The sequence below is a fragment of the Poecilia reticulata genome, linkage group LG1 (assembly GCF_000633615.1).
Source record: "Poecilia reticulata strain Guanapo linkage group LG1, Guppy_female_1.0+MT, whole genome shotgun sequence".
NCBI classification, from domain to species: Eukaryota; Metazoa; Chordata; class Actinopteri; order Cyprinodontiformes; family Poeciliidae; genus Poecilia; species Poecilia reticulata.
Window position 1 is genome coordinate 6,380,210 of NC_024331.1, and position 11,109 is coordinate 6,391,318.

The 11,109-nt window shown below is 36.9% G+C and overlaps 1 protein-coding gene across 1 annotated transcript in view; it reads right to left on the reverse strand.

Moving 5' to 3' along the window:
• Positions 1 to 11,109, reverse strand: part of cacna1ab (calcium channel, voltage-dependent, P/Q type, alpha 1A subunit, b) — a 193,365-nt gene that overhangs the window by 42,261 nt on the left and 139,995 nt on the right. Inside the window, exons 26-33 of the mRNA XM_017303769.1 lie at positions 10,797 to 10,808; positions 8,242 to 8,341; positions 5,791 to 5,951; positions 5,367 to 5,504; positions 4,397 to 4,598; positions 4,143 to 4,307; positions 3,902 to 4,027; positions 3,311 to 3,394 (exon numbers count right to left, since the gene is read on the reverse strand). Coding sequence (XP_017159258.1) covers positions 3,311 to 3,394; positions 3,902 to 4,027; positions 4,143 to 4,307; positions 4,397 to 4,598; positions 5,367 to 5,504; positions 5,791 to 5,951; positions 8,242 to 8,341; positions 10,797 to 10,808 — 988 coding nt within the window. The remainder of the gene's footprint in view (positions 1 to 3,310; positions 3,395 to 3,901; positions 4,028 to 4,142; positions 4,308 to 4,396; positions 4,599 to 5,366; positions 5,505 to 5,790; positions 5,952 to 8,241; positions 8,342 to 10,796; positions 10,809 to 11,109) is intronic.

Here is an 11,109-nt window from a genome sequence, read left to right on the forward strand (position 1 = left end):
GTGACACCAATTATGTCACTTCATAATTCTGTTTAGAAAGATTTTTTTAATGCTTTAAACATATCTATGTTACTGTAATAATTGTTCTGCTTAGTTATTATACAGAAACAAATTTAAGAAAAAAAGAAACACTAGAGAGGTGAAAAGAACCCACTTGATTGTTGATCCAGACAATATAAAACCTACACATCAGAAAATGCACCATGCTTCTGTGTGGAAGTGGTCACTGAGTGAAGAAGACTCTGTTAGCTATTTCTGTATCATTCTGGTTAATAAAATGTTGTTAGAGGAATTACAAAGAAGCTTCTAGAAAGGAACCTATATGTTTTTTATGTCGGCTTTAACAGCAACAACAAAATGTTACATGTCAGCACTTAACAGATAGCAAGAGGCTAAATGTAGAACAGAAACATTTCTCTTTACCAATGAATCAATTTTTAAGATAGAAAGTGCTACATTAGGAAATATTTGCACTTTTAAAAATCTCACAGCTACTTTACAACACAGAWATGCTATCAGAAATGCTAATTGTAAACTGCGCAAATCCTGCTAGTTGTCCTAGCATTGTGCTAATCGGCAATATARAGATGCCACAAGCAGTTCACTCCAAACTTTCAGGTCAAGCTTTTCGCATTTTGGTGGTTGACAGACAAGGCTGTAAAACCAGCATGAGAGGGGAGAAGAAGGAAGGGAAGATGGAGGGATTAACATGCAACCTCAGTGTAAGCATGAACCTGGCATGGCAGCATACTTAATGATAGCTGGCCCACATGCAGACCAGAGAGGTCCAGCAAGGCTGAGCCCATTGGAAATTTTAAAACATGCGCCAGTAGCTGCACTCCGTCAAGCTTATATATTCTACAAGATGAACTTTGCCTGGTAGGCTTTGTTAGCTAAGGTTACATTCAATAAATTTGAATATGCGTTCTGATGAGGCTCACTGGTCAGATTAAAAMATCCTTTTGTAAACGGTCAACCTTCATTCAACATATTTTTCATTAAGGCTACATTTCTGTATGAAAAAATTAGATTTTTTTTATTGCTCTACAGTAATATTATAACTTTAGATGCCATGTTTGGATTAACTGTAAGAGGAAAATCATAACAGAAATAAGGGCTTTCGAACATCCATCTATCTATATGATGTGTTTCATTTAGTGAGATTTGCAGAAATAAATAAACTTTCCAATAATATTATAATTTCTTACTGTTACTGTTAAAAAAACACCATTAACTATATGTATTTGCAAAATAATGTGTAATTTCAACTACTTAGTAGCAGMAAAATATTTTTTCAATACAATCCTGGAGATGTATATAAAATGCATCAACAAGCTTTAGTGGGCAGTTATGGGTGAAGTAATTAGTGATAAGGTTCCTGAAATAAACTGACCTTTTGATAATATTCTAATTTATTGAATGTCTGTGCAAATGCTACTGAGATCCCCCAGTATACTGAAAATCACTCATTCAAATTTAAAGCATAAAAAGGGTTTTAATCACTAAATTAAACCAATTAGACCACATTCTTTTTTAAGTGAGTCTTGTTGGGTACATTTTAAGSCATGTTCTCACCTTAGGAACTTTTTGCTGGGGCCAATTTCCTCTGGGTGCAAGTTAGCACCAAAAATGGCCCTTAGTATTTTTGATATTACACTGTTACTAGAGCCGTGTGCCTCAGCTCCACGGTTCACAAATTTGGGGGATAAAGGTTCAGGGTAGCATTATGCTACCATCTTTCAGCCTTTTTCTGCATGGCAGACATCAAATATTTTAATTATTTAAGAACTTAATCTATAGCCAGATAAACAGATGGCCTTATTATTATTTAGTATGTAATTAGTCATGGATGAAGACAAAAAAATTATCAAATTTACAAAAAAGTAACTGACAAAATAAAGAAAATGTCCCCACTGTACATTCACAGGAATAGCTATTTTAAGAATGGTAGTTTGGCTGTCGTTCAAAATTACTGTAGTAATTTTTCAGATGCTGAAACCTTCAAACTACAGTTTTAATTTCCGGTCATCAATTTTGGTCATATTGGGCTAAAAGTTTCTCAGATTCTAATGTGATATCATTTAATTTACTGCTGACACACTTTCTCCCCCCCATAAAGTCTATAGTTTAAAATTTACATTAACAACTCGACAGTTTGAGAGTTGAGCTTAAAAGGACTTATCCAAAAAGCACATGCTGTGGGGGTCAAGGGTCAACACATGAGAGACAGGGGGTAAGAAATTAATCGGGGAACCGCATGACCAATGGCAGTGCAGCAGGAAGCTTTGAAAAATAAATTACAAACCAACCAGATTCTACATGTGCGAAGATGTAGACAGATGAATGGTGAGGAGGTTTTAGTTTTAGTTTTTTTGTTGTTGTTTTTGGTTAAGTTGAGGTAAATCGTGATTGGATTAAACATATTTATTTATTTATTTATTTTTTTTCAGAAGAAGGAGGTGGTGGTTGGTTTTGGGCGGGGCCAAAGTGGGYGGTGGGTGGGGGGCGGGGAGGGCCAAACACACACCATCACCATCATCATCACAGCACCACCACCACATGGCATGGTGCAGCATGGATGGATAACACGATGAAGGATTTCATAGTGCATTTTGATTGGATGGATTATATCAGAACAGGAAGGAGTAGAGGAGGCGAAGGGTGCCAACAGAGTAGATAGGGTTAAAGAAAGCATGTAAAGAGATAGAAGAGGAAGACAGCATCATTATAGGTGCCAGTATAAAAAGAAGCACTGAAAAGCAACAACAGTTAGGTTGTAATAAAGCACATTCAGCTTCTCTCTGATTCCACATCACAGGCTAATCAATAACTGGAACAAAAATTATTAGAGATTGAGCAACACATAAAAATAAACATTATATTTAGACTAACTTTTGCAGGAATTGTTAACCTGGTGATAAATGTAAACAAATCGCTCTAATGGATCTATCTTACAGTGACATCCTGGAGACACAGCTAGCTTTTTTTTTTTTTTTTTACATACTAATTTCTAGGTGAAAATCTGTTTGGAACTCACCATTTTCTTTTKTTTAACTACTGTTTTACGCACTTCACATTGTACATCACAGAAATGAGATAGTTTTTGGTAGCAACACATACAAAGATTTGCAAAAGATTTTAAGTAGTAATCATTCTGCACCTGGAACYGGTGGGTATTTTAATCTGCTTTTCCTATGTGCTTTTTTTGTTTGTTTGTTTGTTTGTTTGTTTATGTTTCTTTTAGAAACACTTCAGCTTTTACCTTCACATCCATAAGTGTGCTATTGGACAATCAAGCCACAACACTTACCCAAATCTCTGTTACCAATATGTCAGTAATGCTCCCAATGACTGAGACAAAATCAAACACGTTCCAGGCGTCTCTGAAGTAATTCTGAAAGACAGAAGAGTGGGAAGGCGTCCACAACGATGGGACAAGTTAAACGGCAACAGAAAAAAACCAGCTCTAGGTTTGTCTTCTAAAATATCCCGCTTTATGAATGAAAAATGGTCTGAAACACAGGAATGCATAGAGAGGTTCACCCTAGATAAACGGACAGTGTGCATGTGTGTGTATGTGCGTTTGTTTGTAATACCTTGTGGGGACCATTTTCCTGACACTACATTGTGGGGACCCACTGCCCCTTGTGGGGACCGAAACCTGGTCCCCACAAGGGGAAACGCTGTTTATGGGTCAGCGGTCAGATTTAGGACTAMGGTGTGAATTGAGTTTTGGTTAGGGTTATGGTTAGGTATGTAATGGTTAGGTTAAGGGTAAGGTTTAGGCTGTAGAAACAAATGGAAGTGAATGGAAAGTCCCCACAAAGATAGCCACGCAAACGTGTGTGTGTGTGCGTGCGTGCGTGTGTGTGTGCGCGCGCGTGCATGTGATAGGACTTACCAAGGGACCAAAAGCAATRATTTTCAGGATAGATTCCATGAAGAAGAAGGTGGTGAACACAATGTTCAGGTACTTCAGCGCATTATCGTAAGCTACAGGAACTTTGTCTGGTTCATCACTGTGATACTGTAGACACACACACACAAAAAACAAAGAAAGACAGAAAAAGAACCGGAGAGATTCGTGATAAAGTTTTGTGCTCCTCGAGGATAAGATGGCGTAACCTTYTCCGTTTCCATACCTTCATCATGAGGACGATCGTGTTGAGTGCAATCAGAGCCATGATGCTGTACTCGAAGGGAGGCGACACTACAAAATGCCACATGCGATACTGGAAGCTCAGTTTGTTCTTTGGCATGTGGCGAGTCAGAGGCCTGGCGTTAATGGCGAAATCTATACAGGCTCTCTGAAGAAAGATAAAAAAAACAAACCCAACAGAACATCAGAACMAATACATCTGATAAGTGTAGAAAAGCTTYCGGATCGTTCCCTCACTTCGTTCTTTTCTAAGCTGTAGTCCTCCATCATCTTGTCCCCTTGCTCCTGGAAGGTGATGATGATGAGAGCCACGAAGATGTTGACAAAGAAGAAAGGGAAGACAACGAAGTACACCACGTAAAAGATGGACATTTCCATCCTGTATCCCGGGCTTGGGCCCTGATCCTCATAAGTAGAGTCCACTGAGTGCTTTAACACTCTGCAAGAGGAGAAGTCAAAAAGATTAATTAGACAAAAAATTTTTTTATTACATAACAAGGTGAGAAACTGATTTAAACCCCCCCCCATGTTGTTTGCAATTGTAACACCCRGCAATCGGATCACGTTTTGTTTTATCCAAACATTTATGATTTTCGCTCCTCGAGGTCAACTTTTTGAACCGCAGCCTCTAAAAATGCTTTCTTCTTTTCAAAATAAAAGTAGTCTCGCGTTCAACTGGTTTTGCTTTCACATCAGAGGCTCGATCACGACTAAAAAATGGACACACGTTTTGTGCGAATGACTTATCAAACTTCCTTATTCAATTCAGTCTGATTGTGTAGCGCCAACAACAAATGTCTTAAGGCACTTTATAGAGAAAATWGCTTCAGTTCAATCATTTATTTATAAATTACTGAGAATTTGTCAAGCTGTTACTTCACCACAACTTAATTATTTATTAGAATTGATCCAATATTTATCATTAAATCATCCAATTATACATAGCTGATGCAAAATAGTGATTATCTTAAAAAGCATAACAATATGTGTATAAAAAKAATACAGCTTTATTCTTATCCAGAGAAAAACACAGTAAGCAAAAGCAACATATWTTTCATCATTCTTGAAGGAAAAAAAGTAAATAGTCTCCGTGCTGCTTTTAAACATCATCCTGAGTCCAATCAGGTTCATCATAAACAGTTTTAAAGGTTTTTTTTTATTTATTGTTTTTTTGTTTTCCTGTGGTAAGTGTGAACTGTCCACTCACTGTGGCCACCCCTCTCCGGTGGAGACGGTGAAGAGGGTGAGCAAGGCCCAAGCCACGTTGTCGTAGTGAAAATCGTACTTCTTCCATTCCCGCTTCTCGGCTTTCACCTCGTCTTTTTCATAGACTAAATATTCGCCCCTGCAAAGAACAACAAATTCCAGCAAATATTTGGATGTTTTTAATCAAAAGCATGACCCAGAAATACCAAGCGACTGCCACTAGGTGGCAGCACACGAACAACTAAACAACTGGTAATACACGGCTTCATTTTTATAAATCCTTCAAATGTCTACAACAGTAGAACAAATCCACTAATCGGAAAATGACAACCAAAAGACTCAGTTTGTTGTAACTTTACAGTAAGACGAGCAACATGGACAAAAGCAAAGTGCTCTGATACTTGATTTGTTGTTTCCTGACTCACCTGCAGTCCCGYGCAAACTCCTTGGATTCGTCTGTGCAGTAGAAGAAGCGACCCTTGAACAGCTGCACAGCCACAACGGCGAAGATGAACATGAAGAGCATGTAGACGATCAAAATGTTCAACACATTCTTCAGGGAGTTCACCACGCAGTCAAACACTGCCTGCAAGATCACACAACAAGAAGAGGAAGTTGTTGTAATGCTACAGAGGTAGTAATGATATTAAATGTAATAATAAAAACTCTTATTCTCTTGATAAAACATATGGAGGAGTAATCCCGCCAAAATTGGCAATAAATTTAGAAATACGTAAACGGCTTCAAAAAGGTGCTAAATATTACAAAATATAAGATCAGAATGCTGCCAACTTTTTGATTATGCTGTGTAACAAATAAATTTTTATCATTTAACATTTTATTTGAAATTTAATTTTATTAGTTTCCTTTTTCATTTAATTATGTTTTTTGCTTTTTTCTCAAACCTTCCCCCCATTTTGTATATGTATTTATTTATCTAGTTATAATAACAATATTAACAATAATAATAATAATAATAATTATTATTAATTATCATTAATAATAATAATATTAATAATAATTATTATTGTTATTATTACAAAATATTAATATGATGCACATTTAATTTTTGGGAGTGTGAATATATGATGTAATTCTATTATTCATTTATATTTTAAATAATGTCCCATAACATTAAATATTTTACCATATTTGCATATTTTCACTCTGAAAATATTTTTTTWATATTTTCTGCAAACAGAAACGACTCTGGAAAATTGAGCTGTTTTTAGTTTACTTTGAATTGCCTTGYTGCTGAAAATGTGCTATATAAATAAAATTACCTTACCTTAGAGGAAATTAACTGTTTTAATTAAAAATAAACATTGAAATCTTTTCATTAGAAAAAAAGTTGGAAAAAAGGATTTAATCAGTATTTATATGAAGTAGGAAGAATCTGAAATCAAATGAAATCATTATTGGCAACATGAATTCATGATCTGTACAACTCTAATATTTAGAGACGTATCCGAAAACTATCCACTGAGTATTCAATCCAATTCAGTTTATCTATGCAGCTCCATTTTTATCTCAAGGAATTTGCAAATTCAACCACGTGTACTAATTGATCCCAATTATCAGTTGAATTAATTATTCAAATTAGTTTAAAACATTTTCCATCTAAAGAAATCCAGCAGATTGAATTGAGTCACCACAGCATTCACTCCTCCTGGACGACGGCAAAACACAAATTACAGCAAATTTTATGACTGTGTCAGATTTAACTTTTTCATCCAGATATTGTTTGGTTTAATCTTTTTCCTTCCTGAATACTGTGCAGGCTGCCACCCTCTAATGTACAGCGGCTCCATGCCTTCTTCTGCTTAGAGCTCATGTCTGACCTGGCAGTCGTCTTTGCTGTGTTTGCAAGAGCTCATTTTCTGCACAGATGCTGTAGCAGCATGAAAAGACAGCAAGGAGGGTTTTTTTCTCCTTTGGTGTCCAACATTGGGTTGCCATGTGGGAAAGTTACTAAAGTTGCAGATTAATGAAAACTAAATTAAAACCAAATTCCCCCTCATCCTGCTGGTATGTTTTAAAGCACACAGGAGCATGTTTTTAGATAAAGAAAAAATAAATAATAACAATAGTAAAATTAAAAATAAATCACAAAAGTCAGAATCTAGTGTTGCTTTATTTATATTTTTAACAGACAAAAGTAAAAACTAAAAAAAAAAAAAAATTCAAATGCAATTTTACACAATTCGTTTTGAATATGAGTCAGTTGAAAGTGCAGCTAAAAAAAATCTTATGATTCATGCATGCTAAAGGATTAGCATTATGTAAAACTGACTTTTTTGAGCACTGCATCATGTAATCTCCCATGGCAACCATTCAGCTGTGCAAAACGCTTAGTTGGACCTAGCCACGCCTTGCTCATCCTTGGAGCTGCAGTTTTTGAGCTTCCCCCTTACAGAGCAGCCCTCCTCCACTCAGGTCCTCCAGACTAGCCAGCAGCAATTAGCAAACACATRTTGAATTTGCCGAGCTCATTGTACGAGCTAATTCTCAGCGAAATGCTGGTAAAAACATTGTTAAAGGGTTAATAGAGGAGGCATGTTGTGATGACTTTCTGAAGGTGGAGCTTCAGAAAGAACAAACTTTTCTTAAAGAGACAGAGGCCCAATTAGAGGTGTTAAATTACAAAGTCAAATTTGACATATGTAGCAATTTTAGAACAACTGAAGTCAACACAGTTACTTGATTGTGCTATAAAATCACACTTCTTTGACTGGAAATCAAAGAATACTTTCCTTTTAAACAATCAATGCTACTTATTTGGGGTTTTAGGACTTTTTGAACAAGACAAGAATCAAACAACTTCACATGTAAAGATCCTGAAATAAGACAAATCAGCACAGCTTTTTAAATTCTACCTTTAACTTGGGGAGACGCTTGATGGTCTTCAGGGGACGCAGCACCCTCAGCACACGCAGAGATTTGATTGTACTGATGTCTTTGCCTTTGCTGCTCCCCCTAGTGTTTGAGCATGGAACAAAAATAGCAAAACTGAAATGTTAGACGGCAGAACAGAGGCTTCATTGCACAGATGAGTCACAAAGGGCTCTCACCACACCCTCTTTACTTTCATTTAAAATATAACACATGACGACACATTTAATTTGTGTGGGCAATCTTTGCTGTTTTTGTGTTTTATTTTTTTGCAGAAAAATAAACAAGTCAAACATGAAACCAGYGAGGAGAGAACACAATACGTTTGTCTGACCTCTTGGTTTCATGGACATCAAGAAGCACCACCATCATCATCACTGTTTAATACGGTTTTCATCAGCGTAAAGTACGCAATCACTCATTGCACAGCGACAGGCAACTCCCCGGCAGAGTGCCCGGCCAAACCTCTTTCTTTCTTTTTCGGTGGCACGCTGTTCGACTCTTCGAAAGAAGTGAACATTTCTGGATGTGAAAATGTGAAGTCGGCCCTGCGAATGTCGCACCGCTAGGATTACTTAAGCATAATCCTACGATTATCTCCACAGAGACGCATGTCAACATGTTTTTTCTTCACATAGCTTACAGTGACTTTTTTTGTTTTCTCCTCTAAGATTTCAGAAATCTCACTTATCAATGCGCTTCTGTGAAAAAAAAAGAGGCTAAAATAAACGTCTGGAAATGGAGGCTATGCAAGAATATTTGGACCGGTGATGAACACAAAACGTTATCCCATGCAGAAAAGCAAATAAACGGGTCGCAAAAAGGAGCAGAAATAAATTATTAAAAGTTAAGCCGACAACATTAACGCTTCGCATATTAGCCAATTTCCTGAAAGGGGGTAAAAAAAACGTATAAAGGTAATAAATGAAACACTTAATATTTACAGTAAGTGGACGGGTCATTCTGAAGAAAAAAAAAAAGTAGAGGGACGTGGACACCTGCCAAGTCTGGGCTTAAAGACGGGCGATCTATCATGGCTCCCTCTTAAACTATGAACTCCGTTCCTGCGACAGAAAATTAACGACAGCTCAATTTAGCGCTGATTGATTGAGTCGGAGTCTTGGCAGCTTTTAAGTGTCTCCGTGTGGGKGTTTGTGTGTCCGCCAACGAGCGACTCAGACAACAATCAATAGGCGTTCCTCATTTAAATCTGAGCAGCATGGAGGTCTCTCTATGAAAGCAGCTTTAGAGTGTTAGCGTAAAGCCCCRGAAGGTCAAAGGTGTCAGAAATGGCTGCATCCTTGTTCTAACRCTCCCTCACATATACACAGCTCTGGAAAAAAGTAAGACCACAGCAAAATGCTCAGTTCTCCGATTTTACATTTTATCAGTATATGATTGAGTAAAATGAACATTGTTCTTTTATTCTATGAACTACTGACATGTCTCTGAAATTCCAAGCAAAAATTTATTATTTATTTGCAGAAAATGAGAAATGCTCAAAATAACAAAAAAGATGCAGTGCTCTCAGACCTAAACAATTCATTTGATTAATTTAGAAACAACAATACTAACATTTTAACTCAGGAAGAGTTCAGAAATCAATATTTGGTGGAACAACCAGGAGGTTTTCACTGGGGTTCAATGCAGGGGGCTCTTAATTTTTTCCAGAGCTGCATGTATATAATTTTATTTTTTTTATGAGATCTTAGCATGAATGGATTTGATATTTTAAATTTTTAAAGTAACGTTTGGCAAAAATAAATAAATAAATAAATAAATACAAATAAAAATAGTTCTTAAAAGCCTAATCAAATTTGCGGTCCCTCAAGTTTGGGTTTCTGAAACCAAACATCTGAATGCCAACTAGCTAAAAATGATACTGAGYTGCATAAAGCGCTCTGGAATGTTGATCAAATTGTTTACGGAACCTGTTAAGCTTTTCTTGCCCTGGACATTTAGTCAATTTGGAGCCAATTTTGCTCATAAATGCATCATAATTTTATCCAAATAAGGGAAACAGACAGATCACATCACATGTCTGCCAAACTGAAAGCTCAATTTCAAACCAACACATTCGGTTCTCTGTGTTTTGTACCAATGTTCTTTAAAGAGCTGAGTATAAGTATATGCTTCTCTGAAGTTAGATCTTTCTCATAATTTATTCTGCTATTACATGTATTCACTAATTCTGTAATATGTATGGCTAGATATGTACGGTAACAATTGACCACATATTTCTTGATAGACTTCAAATTGAGCATTTTCTAAATAAAATCTGGCGTTTCTTAGAATCTTTCCCCAAAGATAAAAAAAAAAATTACATACGTGTAAAAAACAAAAAAAACAAAAATAAACACGTGGAAGTGTTTTTGAGTGCGTGTTTCACGGTGACAACGGAAGACAGCGAGTGGCAGSGAAACGGCGAGAATGAGCACAAAATGGTCAGAAGAACAAAGAAAGAAAGAGAGAGTAGCCAACGTGATCGGGTTACTGTGCGCGGGGAGCAGAGCGGGAGAGTACAGAGGAGGAACTTTACCGGGTGCTGCTCCTGTCGAGGTTTCACCGAAGGCGGTGACAGCGAAAGTCAGGGTGAGAGCGACAGAGAGGAAGACAGAGGCACAAGGAGGACAGAGAGAGAGAGAGAGAGAAAGAGAGAAAGAGAGAGAAAAAACACACAGAGGGAGACACACAAACACAGAAACACACATTGAAAGAGACAAACCGACACAAGACAAGAGAGAAAGACAGAGAGAGAAAGAAAGAGGGGGGTTTGGTAGAAACAGGAAAAGATACATCTATATGAGAGACAGACAAAGAAGGAAAGACAGCAAGATGGCTACCTGATTACA